At 50.3% G+C, this 25022-nt stretch overlaps 1 protein-coding gene across 6 annotated transcripts in view; it reads right to left on the bottom strand.

Annotated features, from left to right (window-relative positions):
- Nucleotides 1-25022, bottom strand: part of PRRC2B (proline rich coiled-coil 2B) — a 714633-nt gene that overhangs the window by 37317 nt on the left and 652294 nt on the right. For all 6 annotated transcript variants that reach the window (XM_085613949.1, XM_085613945.1, XM_085613947.1 and 3 more), the window contains one exon: nt 22818-22906. In XM_085613949.1, the coding sequence (XP_085470075.1) occupies nt 22818-22906 (89 nt within the window). The remainder of the gene's footprint in view (nt 1-22817; nt 22907-25022) is intronic.

A 25022-nucleotide genomic window follows, 5' to 3' on the forward strand; every position in this document is an offset into this window, starting at 1 on the left:
GTAACAGATAATGTTTTGAATGGATGCGTCTAGCAGGTTGATGTCATTGTGGGTGCAGTAAATGACAAACCGTTTCCATTTAGCTGCATAGCAAGCTCTGGTAGTGGGTCTCCTGGCCTCCTTGATGATCTCCATGCAGTCAGGTGGCAGGTTTAGGTAGCCAAACTCTAAGACTTCAGGAGCCAGATTGCCAGGTTCAGCTGTTGCGGATCTGGGTGCTGAATTTCGCCATGGCTCTGCGTTAGGAGTGCAGGTTGTATCCGCAGCCGTTGATGCGGCACCACGGAAAGTTCTAGAAAGGTGGTGTACCATGGCTGGCGCGCCCATGTTGGAGCAACTAGGATGAGCGTCAGTGAGTGCTGTCGCAGTTTGCGTGCCACCAGCGGTATTAACGGCGCTGGGGGAAAAGCGTACGCAAATCTGCCGGACCAGTTCATCCATATCGCATTGCACTGTGACTGCGGATGTGGGAACCTGGCGGCAAAGCTTTGGCATTTTGCGTTTTCGTATGTGGCGAATAGGTCTATCTCTGGATGACCCCACTGTTGGAAGTACGGTTGGAGTACTGATGGGTGCAGCTCCCACTCGTGCATCTGGTGGCTGTGTCTGCTGAGCAGATCCGCCATCTGGTTGTCCTTGCCTGGGAGGTGTTCCGCCATGAGGAATATGTTCCTCTGTATGGCCCACTTCCACATGCTCTGAGCCAGATGAGACAACTGTGGAGAGTGTGTTCCTCCCTGCTTTTGTATGTAGTACATGGCAGTCATGTTGTCCGTCCGGATCAACACGACTTTGTTGCACAAGTGTACTTTGAATGCCTTCATTGCCAGGAAGATTGCCATCAGTTCCAGAAGGTTGATGTGCATCTTCCTTTGCTGTGTTGTCCATAGTCCCTGCACTGTGTAATTGAGTACAAGAGCTCCCCATCCCTGGTGAGACGCGTCCGCAGTCAGTATTATTTGTGGAACAGGCTCCTGGAATGGTCGGCCCTTGCAAAGGTTTTGTGGATTCCACCAATGCAGAGAGTTGTATGCCCGACCGCTCACCAACACTAGGTCTTTTAATTGCCCGTGAGCCTGATTCCATTGACGTGCTAAGCACTCCTGAAGCGGGCGCATATGTAGTCTCGCCTGTGGGACTATGAAAATGCAGGAGGCCATCATGCCTATCAACTGCATGAACAATCGGGCAGGCAGGGAGTGTTGAGGTTTGAACTTTGAGATCAGCAGTTGCATGCTGTTAATCCTCACTAAATTTGGCTGAGCTGTGGCTGCCAGAGTGTCTATGGTGGCGCCCAGGTACTGTTGTAAGTGTGCGGGTTGTAGATGTGATTTTGGGTAATTTAGTGAGAATCCCAGACTGTGAAGGAGGTGAATGGTGAGGGACATGTGGCTGGCACATTGCTGGGCTGACAAGCCAGTCGTCCAGGTAAGGGTAGACGTGAATGTGTCGTCGCCGTAGATGTGCAGCCACCGTAGCTAGGCATTTGGTAAAAACCCGGGGTGCTGTTGTCACGCCGAAGGGGAGGACTTTGAATTGATAGTGCTGTCCCTGAATAGTGAACCTGAGATATTTCCTGTGTGATGGGTGGATGGGTATGTGGAAGTACGCATCTTTGAGGTCTAGTGTGGCGAGGAAGTCTCCCTGTCTGAGCAGCGGGAGAACCTGCTGTAGGGTGACCATATGAAAATGCTCTGACAGAATGAAGTGGTTGAGGGGTCTGAGGTCTAGTATAGGTCTGAGCGACCCGTCCTTTTTTGGGATTAGGAAGTACAGGGAGTACACCCCTGTCCCCTGCTGGTTGATGGGCACGACCTCTATTGCACCTTTTTGCAGCATACTTAGCACTTCGCTTTGCAATAATGCTAAGTGCTCTGCGGACATAGGACGGTGTTTTGGCGGTATTGTGGGTGGAGGGGAGGTTAATTCGAGACAGTAACCGTGCTGGATAATATCCCTGACCCACCTGTCCGTGGTGATGGCTTTCCACGTGGACAGGAACCGCTGGAGTCTCCCCCCGACAGGTGTTATGTGGTCGGGGGGAAGGGAGAGGGCGTCACTGTTTGTTCTTGGGTGAGGACCTGGTGTTGCCGTAACCTCGTCCTCTGCCCTTGGTGCTGGAGCCACGATATCTACCTCTCTTGTTTTTATCGTAGGTGTTCTGTGAGCCCCCTTTATTGTATGGCTACTGTGACCCCTGTCCTCTAGCTGCTCCCCTATTCCCGGGGCGACGAAAGGAGCCACTACGAAATGTCTGCGTTTGCAGCGCCCCCATTGACTTTGCAGTGTCAGTGTCCTTTTTTATCTTTTCTAAGGTGGTGTCAACTTCTGGACCGAATAAGTAGTCTGGGTTGACTGGCTGATTCAGGATGTTTTGAATCTCTGGTTTGAATCCGGAGATTCGTAACTAAGCGTGGCGGCGTAACATGACACTGGTGTTTATCGCCCTCGCGGCTGTGTCGGCAGCATCTAGTGCGCACTTAATGGATGCGTTTGTAAGAAGTTGTCCCTCTGGCGTGGCCTTCCGTTTTCGGAGCATGAGTCTGCCGGTGTCGGCGTCGATGTATTGGGACGGTGAAGGCTCAGTAGGAGAGTGTCCGGTAGATGGGGACCTCGTCTGGCGGACACGTGTTCGGATCTCGAACATCTTCGGTGCCGTTGACGGCGGCAAACCAAAAGTGATGTTGGCTGGTGCCGGAGGTGCCTTTGGAGCCTTCTTCGGGTCGGGGCCCGACGTGGACTGGAGGGCTGCCCGTTCTTTGATGCGTTGCAATGACGCTGCAACTTGTCGCACCGAGAACGCCGAAAGGTTCTTTGGTGCCGAGTGTTTCCGTAGAGGTAGGCGTTGACTCCTTCGGAACCACAGGCTCATCGAGTCGAGGGGAGGTAGTAGCGGTCGACGGAGTCGATGACTTGACCCGTGTCGCTGCCTTTGAAGTGGACTCCGATGTAGCGGCCATCTTAACTTTGGTAGTTGGGGCCGACTGCTTCGGTGCCAGGGGCCGAGGCGATTTTGTGGGACCGACGGCCCTCTTTTTCGGGTCGGTACCAACATCCGCTGCAGCGAGTTCGGCGCCGAAATCCAGTTTAGTGCGTTCGGAGCCGATGGACTGTGCTGGCGTCGGAGTGGAGGTCTTCGAGGGCTTCGAGGCGACGACTGCCAGTTTCACTTTCAGTTCCTGAGGAACTGGCACGACGATTGGTTTCAGTTTCGTTGAAGGGAAACCAGTCTTTTTCGGTATTAATGGCTCTTGCTGGATGTTCGAGGCCGGGCCTGAAGGCGGGGCCGAAGAACTTTTGGATTGATCTCGGGTAAGGCCCGGAGGCGATCCCTTGACCGGAGCCGTAGAATGACGCACTTTGATAACCTCCGTTTCGACGGGTAGGCCCTGCTCTTCACCAGAGCTATCTCCTTCGGCCCCAAAGGCCTCATCGTAGTCCCCTACCTCGTCGTCGGCTTCTTCCCTGTGAAAAAGCTAGTCATCGGCATCTTCCGATTGGGAATCGTGTTCGGAAGCGGGGCTGGAGTTTATTTCTTCCACGCTTTCAACATCTTCGTCCTCGGTGCTGAAGATGTTTGCCGGGGCCGGTGCCGATTGCTGCGCTTCTAATCTCGCTGCCCGTCGATTCCGGAGGGTCTTCTTGGATCGAAATCGGGCACAGGCCATACATGTCGATTCGTCATGATCCGGCGAGAGGCATTTGTTGCACACCGGGTGGACGTCGATGTGTGGATATTTGGCGTGGCATAAAGGACACCGCTTGAATGGGGTCCTCGATTCCATCGTCGATGTAATGTCGATGGTTGGTTGAAACGGATCCGAAAACTGGAAGAAGTTTCAAAATTAAGTAAGAAAAGCTGTCGACACCGAGCGGGAACAGTACCGACTAAAGCTAAAGGCCTTTTGGCCTTAAACGAAATTTTCCTAACTTGAGCTAAGATAAGCACATCAGAACCCAATGGCGGAAAAAAACAATCTGGGGTTGGAGAGGATGTCCATGCGCACTGTGGTCCAGGGGAGGAGTCACCTATCTCAGGATACTTCGAAGACTCTTCCAGGACAACAACGTGCAGACATCCGGACCCAACACTAGGCGGCGATCTATGCACAAATATGAATTCAGCAGCCCACATGCCTCGAACATAGCAGTACCCAACCCTAGCGGCGACCACCGGCATCCGTTGCAGTTGTTTGAAACAGTGTTTTTAGTACAGCTTGGCCCACACTAGCTTGTTGCTTGGTTTGCACATCTACACAGTAATGTTTTGTGAAGGTGTGCGGTGTTGACCATGTCGCTGCTTTGCAGATGTCATCTAGTGGTATATTCCCTAGGAAAGCCATAGAAGACCCTATCTTCCTTGTAGAGTAGGCTTTAGGGGGAACCGACAGCGTTCGTTTTGCTTTGTGGTAGCAAATCTGTATGCATTTTACAATCCACCTAGCTATCCCTGATTTGGAAATAGGGTTGCCTTTGTGTGGTGGGGAGAAGGAAACAAATAGCTGTTTGGTTTTTCTGAAAGGTTGTGTTCTCTGGATGTAGTAAAGTAAAGCCCTTTTAACATCCAATGTGTGTAAGGCTCTTTCCGCAACTGTTTGGGGTTGCGAGAAAAAGACTGGTAATTCTACCGACTGGTTTAGATGGAATGGAGAAATGACTTTGGGTAGCAATTTGGGATTGGTGCGGAGTACAACCTTGTTGTGATGCATCTGAAGAAAAGGTTCCTGTATAGTGAGTGCCTGTATTTCACTAACTCTTCTGAGGGAAGTGATGGCCACTAGAAAAGCTGTTTTCCATGTGAGAAATTGCAGCTCGCACTTGGTTAATGGGACCCCCTTTCGAACCATTACATGTGTGAGGACTATATTCCAGTTCCAAACAGGTGAGGGTGGCACTCTGGGTGGAATTACTCTTTTGAGGCCTTCCATAAAGGCTTTGATGGCAGGCACTTTGAAAAGTGAGAGGTGCTGCCTATTTTGTAAATAGGCAGCAATTGCAGCGAGGTGTAACCGAATTGAAGTATATGCTAGGTTACACCTTTGTAAATGGAGTAAATAACATATAATGTGCTGTATGGATACATTTAAAGGATTGATTGCGTTGTTGTGGCAGTAAACAACAAATCTTTTCCACTTTGCTGCATAGCACGCCCTAGTAGTAGGGCGTCTAGCTTCCCTGATAATGTTCATGCAATCAGGGGGAAGGTTAAGGTATCCAAATTCTAGGACCTCAGGAGCCAGATCGCAAGGTTGAGTTGAGCTGGGTCTGGGTGCCTGATCTCTCCATGGTTCTGGGTTAGGAGGCATGGCGAGAGGCGTAGCTTTTGGTGTGGTACTACTGAGAGTTCCAGCAGTGTGGTGTATCACGGTTGTCTGGCCCATGTTGGAGCTACCAGGATCAGAGTTAGGGAATGCTGCTGTAGCTTTCGCACCACTAATGGAATTAGTGGGAGAGGTGGAAAAGCGTATGCAAATTTGTTTGACCAGTTCATCCATATCGCATTGCCTTCGGACAATGGGTGTGGATATCTGGCGGCGAAGCTTGGGCATTTTTTGTTTTCGTGGGTGGCGAAGAGGTCTATCTGTGGTTCCCCCCACATTTGAAAGAACGGATGAAGAACCTGTAGGTGAAGTTCCCACTCGTGGATCTGCTGTGTCTGTCTGCTCAGCAGATCTGCCACGGTGTTTTGTACTCCTGGGACGCGTTGGGCTAGGAGAAAAATCTTTTGTGCAATTGCCCATCTCCATATGCTCTGTGCTAACAGAGAGCTGTGGAGTGTGTGTGTGCCCCCCTGTTTTTGAATGTAGTACATGGCAGTCATGTCTGTGCAAATGAGGACTGCCTTGCCTGAAATCCGAGCCTGGAAGGATTTTAGGGCGAGGAAGATCGCCAGTAACTCCAGATGGTTGATGTGGAGTAACTTCTGTTGCGGCGTCCATGTGCACTGTGCTGCGAGATGTAACAGATGAGCTCCCCAGCCGGAGAGCGATGCATCTGCCGTTAGGATTATTTGTGGGACCGGGTCCAGGAACGGTCTACCTCTGGAAAGGTTTGTGGTGTTCCACCACTGCAGAGAGCGATGGGTGCGACCGTCTACCAACACCAGATCTGTCAGTTGTCCCTGGGCCTGGTTCCACTGGCGCGCCAAGCACTCTTGGAGTGGACGCATTTAGAGTCTTGCATGGGGCACTATAAAGATGCAAGAGGTCATCATCCCTATGAGCTGCATAAACACTCTTGCTGGGAGAGAGTGTTGACATAGGAATTTTTGACACAGCGCCTGTATTTTTGCAATCCTGGCAGGATTGGGATAAGCTATGGCTTTTGAGGTGTCTATGGTGGCACCGAGATATTGTTTTGTGTGTGATGGTACCAGGTGGGATTTTTGATGGTTCACCGTGAAACCTAGCTGGTGAAGTAGTTGGACCGTAGCGGCGGTATGTTGCACACATTGTTGGTAGGACATGGCTTTTATCAGCCAATCGTCCAGATAGGGGAAGACGTGAATGTGCTGTCTTCTGAGGTGTGCAGCCACTACTGCCAAGCACTTGGTGAAAACCCTTGGTGCTGTTGTTACCCCGAACGGGAGCACCTTGAACTGGTAGTGTTGTCCGTCTACCACAAACCTGAGGTACTTTCTGTGAGACTGGTGTACTGGGATGTGAAAGTACGCGTCTTTCAAGTCCAGAGTGGTGAGAAAATCGTTCTGGGAGAGAAGTGGAAGAACCTGTTGGAGGGTTACCATGTGAAAATGGTCTGAATGAATGTAGGTGTTTAGAGGTCTGAGATCTAAGATAGGTCGTAGGGTCTCATCTGTCTTTGGAATTAGAAAGTACAGGGAGTAGACCCCTAAATTTTGTTGATTTATGGGGACCTGCTCTATTGCTCCTTTTTGCAGGAGGGAGATCACCTCTTGTGTTAGTAGCGCAGTATGTTCTTGCGACATAGGGCGGTGCCTGGGTGGAATGTTGGGGGGTGTAGATGTTAATTCTAGGCAATACCCTGCCTCCGACCGGAGTGGAATGGTCTGGAGGGAGCGGGGAAAAGTCATTGGGCAGGAGGTGTGGCAGAGCGGGCGGTATTTGTTTTGCCTCTGCCCTTATTATTATTACCTCTGTATCCGCCTCTTTGATAACCCTTCATGAAGGTAGATTGAGGAGGGGATTTATAGGACGTGGATGCACTGTCCGAGGAGTAGCCTCTGCCCGTGCCCCGAAAGGAAGAACGGCAAAAGGAGCGCCTGGGAGTCTGTTTGTAGGGCTCCCATAGATTTCGCCGTGTCTGTATCTTTTTTCATTTTTTCGAGGGCTTCATCTACTTTAGGGCCAAATAGATGATCTTGGTCGAATGGGTGATTTAATATAGAGGCTTGAACCTCTGGTTTAAACCCTGAAACCCTGAGCCAGGCATGGTGACGGAGAAGGACACTGGTGTTTATGGCCCTGGAGGCTGTATCTGCTGCATCTAGGGCACATCGTATCGAGGTATTGGTTATCGTTTTTCCCTCTTGAATAAATTCATTAGCCCTAGTCTTGTACTTTTCGGGGAGATGGTGCATGATGGTCTCTAGCTCATCATAATGCGCCCTGTCGTATCGGGCCAACAGTGCTTGCGTATTGGCAATACGCCATATATTGGCCGCTTGTGACACAGTGCGCTTCCCTGACGCATCTAGGAACTTGGACTCTTTGTGAGGTGGGGGCGCCTCGCCTGACGCCTGAGAATTTGAGCGCTTCCTGACTGTAGATACCACTAGGGAATCGAATGGTGCAGGGCCTTTAATGTAAGAAGGGTCTGTGGGGGCGGCTTTGTATTTCTTCTCTATCCGAGGGTTTAGGACCCTGGCCCTGACTGGGTCTTTAAAAACCTCAGGGGCATGTTTAATTACGCCCTTTAACATAGGTAGAATGGCAGTGGACCTATGTGTATCGTCAAAAGGTGTCTGGGAGGAAATCCTCCTCCACTGGGTTGGTATGTAACTCCACCCCGTGGTAGTGTGCCGCCCGTTGTAACAAATGGTGAAAACCCAAGGAATCTTCAGGAGGGGATGGCCTAGATGGATAAAGGTCATCCTGTGGGACATCTGGGATGTCCGGATTGTTATAATCATCCCATGGGTCTGGAGATCCAGTAGGGGTGGGATCTTGTGGCACATCTGCTGGATCATAGTAAGGGTCCCCCAAATCGTCTGGGACAGGAGACAAGGTGGGGGAACGATGAGGTGGAGGTGGAGAGGGTGGAGGAGGTGGGGAAGGCACCCTGAAAGGAGCGGTAGCAATGTCCTCTCTCTTTGGAGGTGGAGCCGGCTTGTCCAAGTGTCTCTTTTTTGAAGACAAGGTCAAGTGTCTGGTCTTTGGATCCTTGGTGAGGGTTTTTTTTTTTTTAAAAGGATCCGGTGTGAAGAGCTCCTGTGACACTGGTTGTTCGGTCGGCGCCGAAGGTTTCGGGGCCGACGGCTTTTTAGGTTTGTCGAAGCCGTGCTTCCTGGGAACCACCGGTTTTTTGGTCGGTGCCGAAGAAGGTCTCGGCACGGGAGTGTCGGTGCAGAGGGTCTTGTGATGTTTGGTCGGCGCCGGAGGAGCAGGTTTCGGCACCGAAGACTTCGGTGCCGGGTTCAGTGTGGAGGTGGAGGCCGATTTTTTCTTCGGTCCCGAAGGGTGTTTCTCGGCACCGGTGGCCAGCTGGCTCGAGCCAGAGCTGCCGGAAGGCTTAATAGGCTTCTTTACCGGGCCCGAAGTTGGGGTGTGAGAAGCAATGTCCTTGGTCTTGCCTAGGCCCGGAGGTGAAGGTGTGACCGAAGCCTTTTTCGGTATCGGCGTGGGAGGGGGAATTGTACTCACGACCCGCTGCGCCGGGGTGATGTCCTCCACATCTGAGTCGTCGGCCTCGGAAGCGCTGACTAGGTCGTCGTCCTCCTGTTCTATGTCCTGCTGTCCCGGAGCTTCGACGTCGTCCCCGAAGATGTCGACTGGAGCGGAGGTCGAGGAGTGCGCCATGTTGCGTCTAGCCCGTCGATCTCGAATGGTCTTTTGAGCGAAAAGACTTGCAGGCGGGACAGTCTCGGGCCTCGTGTTCTGGGGAGAGGCAGAGGTTGCACACCTCATGGAGATCGGTGTGGGGAAACTTGGACCCACATCGAGGGCACTTCTTGAAGGGAGTTCTTTCCATTAGCCGAGACCGGAGCCGGAATAGGCCCGAAGGCCGCCGTCGACCACCGGAATCGAAGAAGTGCCGAAGAGAAGATGAGTAAGATGATTCATATCTTTGAAGAAGCTCGATGAGCGAGGATTTGTGCATCGATCGGTGAACTGGGAAGTTCGGAACCGGAGCGCGAAGTATTACATCCGAGCCCAATGGCGGAAAAAAACAATCTGAGGATGGAGCCGAAGCCCATGCGCAATACTAACCAGAGCAGGAGTCACCGACCTCGTGACTCCCAAAGACTTTCCAAGAGGAAAAACAAACTGCAAACATCCGGGCCCAACACCAGATGGCGATCTATGCACAGTGTATAATCTGCAGCTCATATGCCTCGAACATCAAGTTTAGGTAAGTACGGTTGCGATTACTTTTCAGGGTCAGTGCTGCGCACTAAGATCCAGCACTGGGATCTCTCCTGATCACAGGTGAGTAAATTAGTTTTCGTAATCGGGCTGATTTTAGATGAATATTTTAAAGTTTCAAAACTCGACACTTGGAAGAATTTCCAAGTGAAACCAGTCAATGTTACCCTATGGAAGAAAAGTTAGTTATCGGCTTTTGGGTAAGCCCTCGACTGGCAGAGTTAAGGTTCTGGGCATAGACTCAGGGGTCTCCCAGGGTCAGGTAAGTACAGTGGTTACACCCTGAGCGGCACAGCGGTAGCCGGGGGCAGAGTGAGTTAGGCCCAATGTTATCCTATGGGAGGCAGGGGGCCCTTGGTTGGTGGCTGCTGGCTAGAAGGCCACGCGGTTGTGGGAGCTGGGCTCCTGGTCACTTGCTCAGGGCAAAAGGGGAAGTAGAGTAGAGGTTGCACTGCAAGGGGCACTCGGGCGGCTGGGTGCAGGGTGCTTTTGAGCCGTCGGGCGCTCGATGGATTGCAATGGAGAAGCTCCAGAACGAACAAAGGCTGCAATCCCGGGGACGAAGATTCTTCAGGTGAGACCACCACTTCGAGAGGTAAGTTGGGTAGTTGGAGGATAGGTTGGCACCCAGGAGTTGGGCACATGGGGCCGCAGGGCGCCAGGTGCAGGGGTGCCTTTTGGCATCTGGAAAGCTTACCCTCAGCTGGGCGTGGTTGGAGGGGTCCCTGGTTCTGAGGCTGCAGGCATCGTCGGGAGCGTCGAGATGGGTCCTTGGGTGCTGGATTCGGGGTCACAGTCGCAGGGGGGGGGGGGGGGGGGGGGACGTCCTCGTGGTCTTTGTCCACTCAGGCACAGGCCAGGCTTGGCGGGTGCATGAGTCGCGGTTCCTGGCTGATGCCAGGGGCTTGTTACTTGCTATAAGCAGAACCACTGCTTGTGGGAGTCCCAGTTGTTTACAGTCACAAGGCAGTCCGGTCCCTTGGGGTTTTTGAGGTTGCTAACCACTGGAGACGCCGGGGTTTAGCAGGAGCAGGTTCGAGGGTCGACAGGCCTGGAGGGCTGGGGCCAAATCAGTTGTCTTCCTCTTGTTAGCAGCTGCACGGCAGGTCTTTCTTCTTGTTCTTCTGGCTTGTTTCGGAATCTGGATCTGAGGAAGGAAGGTTCAGGGTGCCCCTAAATACTAAATGTAGGGGCGTTACAGGTAGGTAAAGAGCAGGGACCAATGGGTCCCTTCCCTAGGGTGGTTACACCCACTATCCTGCCACTCTCCTGTGGGAGGGGGGCAGTAGCCTAATCCGGATTGTTAGGGCTCCCCATCTTCAAGATGGCGAGAGCCCGGAGATGTTCTTCACCTCGCCTCCCCCACCTGAGGGGTGGGGATGGCAGAGGCTGGCACACCCCCTTTCCTCCCTTTGGGTTTCCCGCCAGTCTTCCCCCCCCCCCCCCCCCCAGAGTGGGGGTCAGAACTGGTGGGGGCCAGTTGCTATGTACAGCAAGTGGTCTGGAGGTGCTCACAAAGGCAGCATGCATTTGAAGCTTCCCCTACCCATCCTGGGGGAGGAGACCTAGCACCTCGCCCAGGACGTGCATTGTTGCAGGCCCAGGAGAGCAGATGGCTCTCTACCCAGGGGTCCAGCAACATGTCTGCTGTGTGGCAGCCTAGGCAGCCCCTCAGACAGGACGTGGATTGTAGGTTAGGTTCAGTGGCCAACTCTAAGTTGCCCTCTGTCGTGCATCTTACATTAAATCCCACACTGACATCAGTGCGGGTTTAATGTGCTGAGCAGTTTGATACCAAACTTCAGTCTTCAGTGTAGCCATCATGGTGCTGTGGAGTTCGTGTTGACCATCTCCCATCACCATATACTCTTAATGGCAGCACTGAAATTACAGTGTCCAGGAATGGACCTGGGTACTGTAGGGGTACAAGGCTCATGCACCTGTACCCACACCACTGGCATAGGGCACCCAGCTAGCGGGGTGACTGAGGTATGCCAGGGCAGTGTGCGCTGTGAGCATGACACACACGGATGTGTGCCATGTCGACGGTTTTGTTCTGCACCAAGACACTCCGCTTGCAAAGGCAGTGTGTGTGTGTCGGGGGACAGTGCCTCTAAGGGTGGCACAATAAGTGCTGCAGCCCTTAAGGGCCTTCTCTGGTCACAAGGCCCTGGGTACCTAGGGTACCATTTACCAGGGGCTGACATGTGGCAAGAGATGCCATTTGGGTTTAGACTTCATGCAGTTTTAGGGAAGGAACACAGGCCCTGGGTACCCGATTAGCAGGAGCCCAGGGCACACTCAGTCAAAGTTCATCAGCAATTCAGCAAAAAGTGGGGGCTTTCCTCGCGGCACCCTTACAGCACGCCTCGCTCCGCCCCTCCCCCACCACAGAGCGCGTCCCCGCGATCACTTACGCTTTTACGGCCGCGTTACTTTTACGGCCGTGCAGTCAATGCTTTTTGTTTAAGAGTGGGCCGTCTCACGAGCAGTTGAAAATTGACATTTGCTGCTTTCCATGGCTAGCAAAAGTCTCTTTCCCAAGCCCGTTATTCCCCCTCGCATGCCTGTGCAGCTTGCTGAATAGCGGATTCGTGTGTCTGTGCTGGTAACAGGAATGAATGAAAATCCTTTCAAGCCACGGATAGCTGTAGAATTTGCGAGTGTGAGGAGTGCATGTGTATGGTAGTTGATAGTAAGCAACAAATTGAATATGCTACTTACCAGTATGCATCTGTTCTTGGCATGTAGGGCTGCTGACATTCATATCTGTGCATAGATCGCCGCCTAGTGTTGGGTCCGGATGTTTGCACGTTGTTGTCCTGGAAGAGTCTTCGAAGTATCCTGAGATAGGTGACTCCTCCCCTGGACCACAGTGCGTATGGGCATCCTCTCCATCCTCAGATTGTTTTTCGCCATTGTGGCAGTGATGGAGTAGATACAGAAAGTGATGACCATGCTTACAGTAATTGAGAGCTGCAGCTGCTACAGGCGCCGGGGAGGAGGGTGGGCGATATGAATGTCAGCAGCCCTACATGCCAAGAACAGATGCATACTGGTAAGTAGCATATTCAGTTCGAGGCATGTGGGCTGCTGAATTCATATCTGTGCATAGAATATATAGCAGTACCTCCTATTAGCGGCGGCTACCAGTGCCAGCTGCAGCGGTCTGAAAAAGTTTTGAGAACAGCCTGTCCTATAGCTGCCTGCTGTTTTGAGTGCACATCTACACAATAGTGTTTGGTAAATGTATGTGTAGTGGACCATGTGGCTGCTCTACATATATCATATAAAGGAATGTTTCCCAGGAAAGCCATGGAGGCCCCTAATTTACGTGTTGAGTGGGCTCGTGGGGGAATCGTTAATGTGCGTTTAGCCTTTTGATAGCAAATTTGAGTACATTTAACGATCCATCTGGCTATACCTGCTTTGGAGATGGCGTTGCCTTTGTGTTGTGGGGAAAAGGCAACGAAAAGTTGTTTTGTCTTCCTAAAGTTTTTAGTTCTGTCTATATAGTACATGAGGGCTCTTTTGACGTCTAGTGTGTGGAGCATTTTTTCAGCGACATTTTGTGGATTCTGAAAGAAAACAGGCAGTTCAATGGTTTGATTCATGTGGAACTGCGATATTACTTTAGGCATGAATTTGGGGTTGGTACGTAGTACGACCCTGTTTGCGTGAACCTGTATGAATGGCTCTTGAATGGTTAGTGCCTGGAGTTCACTAACTCTTCTCAACAAAGTGATTGCTATTAGGAAAGCTACTTTCCAGGTGAGGAATTGAATCTCACATGAGTGGAGAGGTTCGAAGGGTGGACCCATCAGCCGGGTGAGGACCAAGTTGAGGTTCCACACTGGTGCTGGTGGGTGTCTTGGGGGAATTACTCGTTTAAGTCCCTCCAAGAAGGCTTTGATGGCAGGCACTCTGAATAAAGAGAGGTGCTGCCTGTTCTGGAGATAGGCTGCTATTGCGGTCAAATGGATACGTATTGAGGTGTATGCCAGATTGCATCGGTATAGGTGTAAGAGGTAACCGATTATGTTTTGAATGGATGCGTCTAGCGGGTTAATGTTATTGTCATTGCAATAAATGACAAACCTCTTCCATTTGGCTGCATAGCAAGCTCTGGTAGTGGGTCTCCTAGCTTCTTTAATGATCTCCATACAGTCAGGTGGCAGGTTTAGGTAGCCAAACTCTAGGACTTCAGGAGCCAGATCGCCAGGTTCAGCTGTTGCGGATCTGGGTGCTGAATTTCTCCATGGTTCTGCATCAAATGCGCGGGTTTGATCCGCAGCCGTTGATGCGGCACCACGGAAAGTTCTAGAAAGGTGGTGTACCATGGCTGGCGTGCCCATGTTGGAGCAACCAGGATGAGTGTCAGTGAGTGTTGTCGCAGTTTGCGTGCCACCAGCGGTATCAACGGCGCTGGGGGAAAAGCGTACGCAAATCTGCCGGACCAGTTCATCCATATCGCATTGCCCTGCGACTGTGGATGTGGGAACCTGGAGGCAAAGCTTTGGCATTTTGCGTTTTCGCTTGTGGCGAATAGGTCTATCTCTGGATGACCCCACTGCTGGAAGTACGGTTGGAGTACTGACTGGTGTAGCTCCCACTCGTGCATCTGGTGGCTGTGTCTGCTGAGCAGATCCGCCATCTGGTCGTCTTTGCCGGGGAGGTGTTCCGCCATGAGGAAGATGTTCCTCTGAATGGCCCACTTCCACATGCCCTGAGCCAGATGAGACAACTGTGGAGAGTGTGTTCCTCCCTGCTTCTGTATGTAGTACATGGCAGTCATGTTGTCCGTCCGGATCAACACGACTTTGTTGCACAAGTGTACTTTGAATGCCTTCATTGCCAGGAAGATTGCCATCAATTCTAGAAGGTTGATGTGCATCTTCTTTTGTTGTATTGTCCATAGTCCCTGCACTGTGTAATTGAGTACATGAGCTCCCCAACCCTGGAGAGACGCGTCCGCCGTCAGTATTATTTGTGGAACAGGCTCCTGGAACGGTCGGCCATTGCAAAGGTTTTGTGGATTCCACCAATGCAGAGAGTTGTATGCCCGACCGCTCACCAACACTAGGTCTTTTAATTGCCCGTGAGCCTGATTCCATTGACGTGCCAAGCACTCCTGAAGCGGGCGCATATGTAGTCTCGCGTGCGGGACTATGAAAATGCAGGAGGCCATCATGCCTATCAACTGCATGAACACTCTCGCAGGAAGGGAGTGTTGGGGTTTGAACTTTGAGATCAGCATTTGCATGCCGTTGATCCTCACAAAATTTGGCTGAGCTGTGGCTACCAGAGTGTCTATGGTCGCACCTAGGTACTGTTGTACGTGTGCGGGTTGGAGATGTGATTTTGGGTAATTTAGTGAGAATCCCAGTCTGTGAAGAAGGTGAATGGTGCGGGACATGTGGCTGGCACATTGCTGGGCTGACTTTGCCTGAACAAGCCAGTCGTCCAGGTAAGGGCAGACGTGAATGTGTTGTCTCCGTAGATGTGCAGCCACTGTAGCTAGGCACTTTGTGAAAACTCTGGGTGCTGTTGTCACACCGAAGGGGAGGACTTTGAATTGGTAGTGCTGCCCCTGAATAGTGAACCGGAGATATTTTCGGTGTGACGGGTGTATGGGTATGTGGAAATACGCATCTTTGAGGTCTAGCGTGGCTAGGAAGTCTCCCTGATTGAGTAGCGGGAGAACCTGCTGTAGGGTGAGCATGTGGAAATGCTCTGAGAGAATGTAGTGGTTGAGGGGTCTCAGGTCTAGTATAGGTCTGAGTGACCCGTCCTTTTTTGGTATTAAGAAGTACAGAGAGTACACCCGTCCCTTGCTGGTGGACGGGCACGACCTCTAATGCGCCTTTTTGCAGCATACTTAGCACTTCCTGCTGTAATAATGCTAAGTGCTCTGAGGACATAGGACGGTGCTTTGGCGGTATTGTGGGTGGAGTGGAGGTTAGTTCGAGGCAGTAACCGTGTTGGATAACATCTTTGACCCACCTGTCCGTGGCGATGGTAGTCCACGTGGACAGGAACCGCTGGAGTCTTCCCCCGACAGGTGTTATGTGGTTGGGGGGGAAGGGAGAGGGCGTCACTGTTTGTTCTTGGGGGAGGACCTGGTATTGTCGTAACCGCGTCCTCTGCCCTTTGTGCTGGAGCCACGATATCCACCTCGGGTGTTTTTATCGTAGGTACTTTGTGTGCCCCCTTTATTGTAGGTTTGCTGTGACCCCTGTCCTCTACCCGCTCCTCTATTTCCGGGGCGACGAAAGGAGCCACTACGAAATGTCTGCGTTTGCAGAGCCCCCATTGACTTTGCAGTGTCTGTCTTTTTTTATCTTTTCTAGGGTGGTGTCAACCTCTGGTCCGAATAAGTAGACTGGGTTGACCGGCTGATTGAGGATGTTATTTTGAACCTCAGGTTTGAATCCGGATATTCGTAACCAGGCGTGTCGTCTTAGCATGACGCTGGTGTTTATTTCTCTCGCAGCTGTGTCGGCGGCATCCAGTGCACACTTAATGGATGCGTTTGTGAGAAGATGTCCCTCCCTGATGAGGAGCTCCGCTGCCTCTTTGTACTCGTCAGGTAGATGTTGGAGTAGGGTCTCTAACGTGTCATAATGTGAGCGATCGTAGCGAGCTAGGAGCGCCTGTGTATTGGCAATGCGCCATATGTTTGCCGCCTGGGCTGCAATCCTTTTTCCGGAGGTCTCTAGCACCTTGGACTCTTTGTCCGGGGGAGGAGCATCACCAGTTGTCTGCGAGTGAGCCCGTTTGCGAGCATTAGCAACCACGATGGAGTCCAGAGGCAACTGGCCTCTAATGTACGTAGGGTCCCCAGCTGCTGGCTTGTATTTTTTCTCGATCCTGGGGTTTATTACCCGTGCCCTGGTGGTTTCTTTGAAAGTGTCCTTTGCTGGCTTGAGGACACCTTTCAACATGGGCAGAGTTTTTACAGTCCTCTCTGAGGATGCGAAAGTGTTCACCAAGAAATCGTCCTCGATTGTGTCTGAGTGGAGTTGCACTCCATGATTGACTGCGGCACGTTCAATGAGGGCGTTGAATGCAGCAGTGTCCTCTGTGGGAGACGTTTTTGCACCATAAAGCTGCGTGTCCTGTGTATCCATAGCGGCACCTGGGTCTACAGGGTCATCCCAAGCTTGATCAGGGTCCTGCTGACCTTCAGGGTCCATATCCCTGGGGTAGGTGGTGTCGTCACCCACGTAGTCCTCTAATGCGTCCGTGTCGGAGTGCGTCGGAGAGAAGGACTGTGGATCTGGGTAAGAGGTGTGGAGGCGTTCATAAAGAACTGGTTCCGATTCCGCCGGCAGTTTTTGCTTTAGCGGGATCCTGTAAGAGTCCAAAGCATGCTCGGAAGTGATCTTCCGCTTTCTGAGCATGAGCCGGCCTGTGTCGGCATCGATGAAGTGGGACGGTGATGTCCCAGTAGGAGAGTGTGCAGTAGATGGGGACCTTGTCTGGGTGACACGTGTTCTGATCTCGAATAGTTTCGGCACCGTGGATGGCGGCAAACCAAAGGTGATGTTGGTTGGTGCCGAAGGTGCCTTTTGAGCCTTTTTCGGCTCGGAGCCCGACGTGGCCTGGGCTGCCTTTTCTCTGATGCGTTGCAAGGACGCTGCAACTTGTCGCACCTGGAACTCCGACGGTTCTTTGGCGCCGAGTGGTTCTGTCGAGGTAGGTGTGGACTTCTTTGGAGCCACAGGGTCATCGAGTCGAGGAGAGGTAGTAGCTGTCGACGGCGTCGATGGTTGGACCGTAGTCGCGGCTTTCGATGCGGATTGCGATGCAGCGGCCATTTTAACCTTGGTGGTCGGTGCCGATTGTTTCGGTGCCGGGGGCCGAGGCGCTTTAGCGGTACCGATGGCCTTTCTCTTTGGGTCGGCGCCGACATCGGCTGCAGCGAGTTCGGCACCGAAGTCCCTTTTGGTGCGGTCGGAGCCGACTGTTTTGGCTGGCGTCGAAGGTGTGGTGGTCCTCGAGCCGACCATTGTTAGTTTCACTTTCGGTTTCTGTGGAACCGGTGCGACTATTGGTTTCGGTTTCGTGGAAGGGAAACCAGTCTTTTTGGATAATAATGGCTCTCGCTGGATGTCCGAGGCCGGGCCAGAAGGCGATCCCTCGACCGGAGCCGTAGACTGACGCACTGGGATATCCTCCGTTTGGACGGGTAGGCCCTGCTCGTCACCGGAGCTACCTTCTTCGCCCCCCAAGGCCTCATCGTAGTCTCCTACCTCATCGTCGGCTTCTTCCCTGTGAAAAAGCTCTTCATCTACGTCTTCCGATCTGGAACCGTGTTCGGAAGCGGGGCTGGAGGGTATGTTTTCCACGCTTTCAACATCTTCGTCCTCGGTGCTGAAGATGTTGGTTGGGGCCGGTGCCGTTTGCTGCGCTTCAAGTCTCGCGGCTCGTCGATTCCGGAGAGTCTTCTTGGATCTGAATCGGGCACAGGCCATACATTTCGATTCGTCGTGATCCGGTGAGAGGCATTTGTTGCACACCGGGTGGACGTCGATATGTGGATATTTCGCGTGGCAAACAGGACACCGCTTGAATGGGGTCCTCGATTCCATCATCGATGTAGAGCCGATGGGCGGATATAATGGATCCGAAAGAGTTGCTAAAGTCGCTAAACTAGCAAGTAAACTGTCGATACCGATCGGGAACAGTACCGACGAAAACTAAAGGCCTTTTGGCCTGAAAACTAAATTTTCCTAACTTGAGTCAAGATAAGCCCATCCGAACCCAATGGCGGAAAAAAACAATCTGAGGATGGAGAGGATGCCCATGCGCACTGTGGTCCAGGGGAGGAGTCACCTATCTCAGGATACTTCGAAGACTCTTCCAGGACAACAACGTGCAAACATCCAGACCCAACACTAGGCGGCGATCTATGCACAGATATGAATTCAGCAGCCCACATGCCTCGAACTAACATGTAACCTCGCTAACTGCTGTTCCAGAAGACACGCTTCAGGAAGAGACGCCGAGGCGCAGCAGGCGAGCCCGGCCAAAAGGGCCATCATGCAAATGTCTGGGTCCACGACTCCCTCTGCATTGCATGTACCATGCACATGTGCAAGGCTATTGCGAAAACCCTTGACTGAATACGCATGAACCCCAGCTGGTTGTTAAAAACTGGATCCTCCGATATCCTTGAAAAAACATTTTCAAAAGAAATAGCATCGCTAGATGTGTAACAGACACTTCCGTCCTGAATTTTATGTTTAGTCAAGTGAATGACGTATACAAGTCACGTCGGCATAGTGTAGCTTCAACAATATCCACCTCTCCTATAAAGATTTGGAGTTATAAATTCAGAAGTGGTGATCATTTTCCAGGTACAGTGTTGGACCGTCCTGTCAGGGAATCGGCGCTGCTGCGGAATGGGCCAGCTCGAAAGGACCAGTGTGTATTTTTTTTTTGGGTCACAGACCTAAAGAAATGGCCTACACACACAGTCACATTATGAAGATATTGTGATATGTCAGTCCTTATCTAGCTAGCTGTTGCTTCTTCAGATTAAGGGTCATTGATTCTGTGTAACTAATTTAATTTTAAAATTGAAAAACATGTGAAAGGTGTATTATTTGGAGGTCCTGGTTTAGTCAGAGCATCTAAAATTATGCAGATTTGCAACTGGGATGTGTTTGGCTTCATCTGGGATTTTTCACACTTGCAACTTAATACACCATCTGCTGCACAATTTGCAGATTTCAGCAAACCAATTGTTTCTAGTTCAACTGGATCAAAAGTTACTTTAAAAACCACAAGCAGTGGTTCTGCATCTCGACTAACCTTTTGGAAACGTTAACTGGTCACCTTTCAGTTAACGATTGCTGCATTCAGGTGATAAAACCGTGCTAGCTCAGGTGGTATTAATCTATGATAAAATGGCAGAGTAGCAAAACACTACTGCCAGATAATGTGCTGCGTGATGCCACATAATTAGACTTCCTCCTGCGCCATTCAGTCAGCCCTGCCATATCAATTACCTCCCACTGATGCATAATTGCCAGATTCCTTGGGGCCAGGTATGTGCAACATAAACAAAGATATCAGATTTGAAATATTAGCAATAGACTGTCTCAGCCCATTGTATTACAAAGCTGAGAGAGCCTGCTGGAATGGGAGAGATCAGGCCACACCTTCCCACCCTTGCGTGGCACTGCTGTGAAAAACACGTCATTCCTAATACATGATCTGTAGATGTTCGCTCCTCTGAATGTGAGCAGACGCCATATATCGCGTGTATTTGCTAGACTGCATTTCAGCTTTGCGATTATGATCAATGATTTCCTACAGCAGTTGCTGGTGAGGGAAAAAAACAGGCCTCGCGCTGCCCACAATGTATCATTGTCCCACTAAACATTGGCAGCAAGGAGGCGTATCCAATACAGTATTAGTTTCTTCTTTCATTCACGACAATGTCACACACAGTCCCCAGATGCTGAAAAAAAGCATCATCCGCCCGGTTCTAAGGACACGGGTACCTGGGCCGATCCATTATGCTTTGCGTGCTAATGATAGACTCATGCATACGAGGCAGCATCGGCGGCGAGCATGAAAGGGAGTGAATCAACTGTCACCGGGTGTGATCTGAAGGACTGCCAGGCTGTGATTCGAATTTTCCGCAATTCATCATGACAGAGGTAAGAGCGCTTTTACGGGCATGTTCCTCGTCAGACCTCGCCGCCATTTGCATACCACGTTCTGGGGTTTAATAAAACAAGCACTGGCATAGCCAATAGGTCTCGCCTTTGGGACCTTATACGTGTTTAACCATGCAACAGTTAATGGTGTTACCAACCTGGCCTTCACTGACTCCTTCAAGGTATCAGGGACTGAATTTAGCACGGCTTTCATCACAGGGAAGAACTGTGCAGCTCTCGAAGACTTGTACAAAGTCTCCACAAGGAAATAGTTTTCCTCATGGAGGACATGTCCACTTTGTGACAAGTGGCCGCCCACAGGATCACCTTGTGGTAGGTCATGGTGTTGTCTAGGAGATACGCCCTTACAGGATAATGATCCTGATTTGGACTAATGTTTTGTAAGCTGGGGAGCTGGAGGGGACCCCAAAGAAAGCTGTTCCTTAAAGGTTAGCTTTCTCTTCCGAGGCAGTCTCTGAATGAGTTGTTGGAGGGAGCTTTGTTGAGATTTCCTCGGTTTCCTCTTGCAGTTTCAGTAGGATAGGTTGCTCAGAGCCAACTCTTGATTGAATCTTCAGGGCAGACTGTGGCCTCTGCACCGATGGTGGCCTCGGTGTTGAAGTCGTCTTGGAATAAAGGTTGGTCTCAACATTCAAGGGTCTTTGGCTTTGAAGTTCTTGGAAGCTTGTGGAGAATCTTGGAGCTCGATGGTTGAGGAGAGTCGATGCCTAGGGTCAGACGTGGAGTCTACTCCAAAGCCTTTGATCAGTGGCAACCGGAGCACAAAGGCAGCAGATGTCCCAAAGTCTGTGTGGTGGTCAGAGGGTTCCATGTCATACCACTTCTGAGAAGGGGGATACGAGGGGTGTGGGGGCTGGGGGAAAGTGCTCTGCTACTTTATGAGGCCTCCTTTAAGGGTTGGTGTGCGTGTCTGTGCCAACAATACAAAACCCTAGTGGAGGTCTTGGTTCAAGGGCGGAAGGTTGGTGAGGTGAACCTCACGCTCTTCTTCCTCCAGGCCTGAGTCGGAGGAAAAGACACCATCTGGCTGGGTGAAGCATGAAAGGGCGAAATACCCAAAAGGCAGGCATTCCCACACCTTTGGCCTCCGAGTGGGGCCTGCTCTCTGAAGACGTCTGGGACGTCGAAGGCTTGTCAGTGCATCTTTTAATGTGCCCACCTTCTCTCTCGTGTGTATCGGAGAGTCTTCTTCGAGCAAAAAGTAAGGTATGCCTGTGGTCAGGTAAATACCGCAGTCGCAAACCTTGTGGTCGTCAGACCACCGATATTTGGCATGGGACTGGGGAAAATTGTGGAATGCCATCAGTTCCATTACAGAGTGCATTCTCTGGGCAGAACTCAAAGATGTGGGACACAGTGCCGAATAGGGATCAAAGCTCTAACAGATGGGATTTGATCGAAAAGTCAGTCTCCGAGGGTTGGCGCCAAGCAGAACGTGGCTAAAGACTTTAAGGATTGGAGTCTATTGGAGTGTACCTTGTGCTTCAAAGAAAAACTTGCAAACACCTGAGCCCAAAAATAGATGGCAGGAGTGTGCAGAGCATGTGCACCTACAGCCACACATGCTACGAACAAAGTGCTTCTCTAGAAAGCATGCATAGGTTCATGGAAAGGAGAAAAATGAAAGGTTTGTAGAGTAAATCCAGCAGGGCTGTCAGTGGAAGAGCTATAGGAAATCCACTGACTAGATGGAAAATTCTTTGAATGTTGTGGGTGACCAGCCTAATTCAGTCAAGATTTTCCCTCTCCACTAGAAATATTTAAAAAGTGTGTAAAACAATGAAGATACTATCAGAGGCACTGGAATTATGTGACCGCGCGCTTATCGCATAATTCTAGATTTGCCACAAACGATCTGCTGCACAATCTGAGCTAGAAAGACTTTGTTTTTGTTATATTTTGCAAACGGTTCAAAAGTTACTAAAAGTGCATCAACACGTGCTGCAGCGCAGTGGAAGGCCCTTAGTAAAGGTTGACTGCTCACCTTTTTGTGGCATATTGCTATATTCGGGTGTTAAACTAGTACTAATGAGGTGCAACCAATGCAGAGTGTGTGAAGTTTAAAAATACCAAAATAATGAAAAACTAACACAAAATGTGCCGCATTAAACTGCATAATCTGGCTTTTCTTGATGTATAATTTAGGGAACCCTGCTGCATAATTTGGCCTTCCGCTGCTGCATAATTCCAGTAGCCCTGGATACTATGCTGCTCATTAGTCCTCCCTCAATTTATTCCATGAAATGTGTACTTAAGGGGCAGAGGAAACAAACATGAGATGCAGAGTAAAGGTACACTCATAGCCTTAGATTTTCAGTGAGTTCTGCTGCTTTACCAACAAAACAGTAACCAAAGAGCAAGCTGAACAGTGAATTACAAACCTCACCACACGAGTAGTCAGTTCGTATAGATGGGTCTCGTGCTTGGACTAGGACGCATGTCAATAACTGCATGGAGCCAGTTATGATTTCCAGAAAATTCTTGAAGGGGGGGGGGGGGGGGGTGCAGGGGGTGGCTGTAGTCTAGACTCCAAAGAGTTAAGAAGCAAGAGCAATCTTACCTGTATGAATGAGGCGCCTGCACAGGTCCACTAGTGGGGATGTTCTGCTTGCAGTCGGTGAAGTGAAACCCCTTCATTTCCAACTGTGACTGGGAAAAGCAAGAAGAAAAAAAAGAAAAGAAGATTTAACTCAAACCGAAGATGCTCATTCGAAACATGGGTCTCAGAGACATGTTTTGTGCCCTACATAGCAGGCCATCGTTGGCTGGCTGAGTGGAGATACTAGAGCATATTGCCCAGCTAATAACCCTGGTCAATAAAGGGTCACAGAATAAGCTGAGAAATGCATTCGTTAGAAATGGAAAATGCTACTTACCAGTATGCATCTGTTCTTGGCATGTAGAGCTGCAGAATGACGTACTTGTGCATAGATCGCCCTCTGGTGTTGGGCTTGGATGATTGCAGTTTGTTGTTGTCTTGGAAGAAGTCTTTGTAGTAACCAGATAGGTGACTCCTCCCTTGGACGACAGTGCGCATGGGCATCGACTCCATCTTTAGATTGTTTTTCGCCATGATGGGAAATGGTGGTTTGTAAGAAACAGAAAAGATGTCCATGTGTAATGTATCTAAGTAAGATAACACTGGAACAGATAGAGGTTCCGAGGAGGCGGGTGGGCGTACGTCATTCTGCAGCTCTACATGCCAAGATCAGATGCATACTGGTAAGTAGCATTTTCCGTTCGAGGCATATGAGCTGCAGAATACATACTTGTGCATAGACTGTATAGCAGTGCTCTCCCCTAGCGGTGCTCACCTGTATCTGTTGCAGTGGTCCTAAAAAGTGCTTTAATAACAGCCTGGCCTACGGATGCTTGTTGTTTTGCCTGTACGTCTACACAATAGTGTTTGGTGAAGGTGTGCGGTGTAGACCACGTTGCTGCTTTACAAATTAAATCTAAGGGAATATTCCCTTAGAATGCCATGGAAGCCCCTAGTCTGCGCGTGGAATGGGCTCTAGGGGGAACTGTTAATGTATGTTTTGCTTTTTGGTAGCATATTTGAATACATTTGACTATCCACCTAGCAATGCCAGCTTTTGAGATGGGGTTTCCTTTATGAGGTGGTAAGAAAGCTACAAACAGTTGGTTTGTTTTTTCTAAAAGGTTTAGTTCTGTCAATGTAATAAGGTATAGCTCTTTTGACATCTAGTGTGTAAAGAGCTCTTTCTGCTACAGAATCTGATTTTGGGAAAACACAGGTCATTCCACCGATTGATTAAGATGGAAAGCAGAGATTACTTTGGGAATAAATTTTGGATTTGTTCTGAGAACCACCTTGTTATCATGTATTTGTAAGAATGGTTCTTGTATGGTTAAAGCCTGGATCACACGTACTCTTCTGAGAGAGGTGATTGCGACTAAGAAAGCTACTTTCCATGTAAGGAACTGCAGTTCTCTTTTGTGTAAAGGTTCAAATGGAGGACCCATGAGCATAGTAGGTACGTTTAAATTCCACACTGGAGAGGGTGGGATTGTTGGAGGAATTATCCTTTTAAGGCCTTCCATGAACGCTTTAATAGCAGGTACCCTAAATAATGACAAATTTTGTCTGTTTTGTAGGTAAGCGGCAATAGCCACAAGATGTAATCTTATGGACGTGTATGCTAGATTACATCTTTGTAGATGCAGTAAGTCGCAAGGCAAATGCTACTTACCAGTATGCATCTGGTCTTGGCATGTAGAGCTGCAGATCTACACACTGTGCATAGATCGGCATCTGGTGTTGGCCCGGATGTTTGCAGTTGTTTTTCCTCTTGGAAATTCTTTGGAAGTCACGAGGTCTGTGACTCATCCTTTGGATCGTATTGCGCATGGGCTTCGGCTCCATCCTCAGATTGTTTTTCGCCAACAGGGAAAGATGGAGTGTAGTAATAACAGTGAAGAAACCCATGTGTGTTGTATCTAAATAAGATAGACTGGAACAGATACAGGTAGCCGGGGAGGCGGGTGGGCGTGTGTAGATCTGCAGCTCTACATGCCAAGAACAGATGCATACTGGTAAGTAGCATATTTCGTTCGAGGCGTACGAGCTGCAGATTACACACTTTTGCATAGACTATATAGCAGTTCCCAACCCTAGCAGCGACCACCGGTATCTGTTGCAGTGGTTTGAAATAGTGTTTTTAGTACAGCCTGGCCCACACTAGCTTGTTGCTTGGTTTGCACATCTACACAGTAATGTTTAGTGAAAGTGTGCGGTGTTGAC

Source organism: Triturus cristatus, chromosome 1_2 (genome assembly GCF_964204655.1).
Source record: "Triturus cristatus chromosome 1_2, aTriCri1.1, whole genome shotgun sequence".
Classification (NCBI taxonomy): Eukaryota; Metazoa; Chordata; class Amphibia; order Caudata; family Salamandridae; genus Triturus; species Triturus cristatus.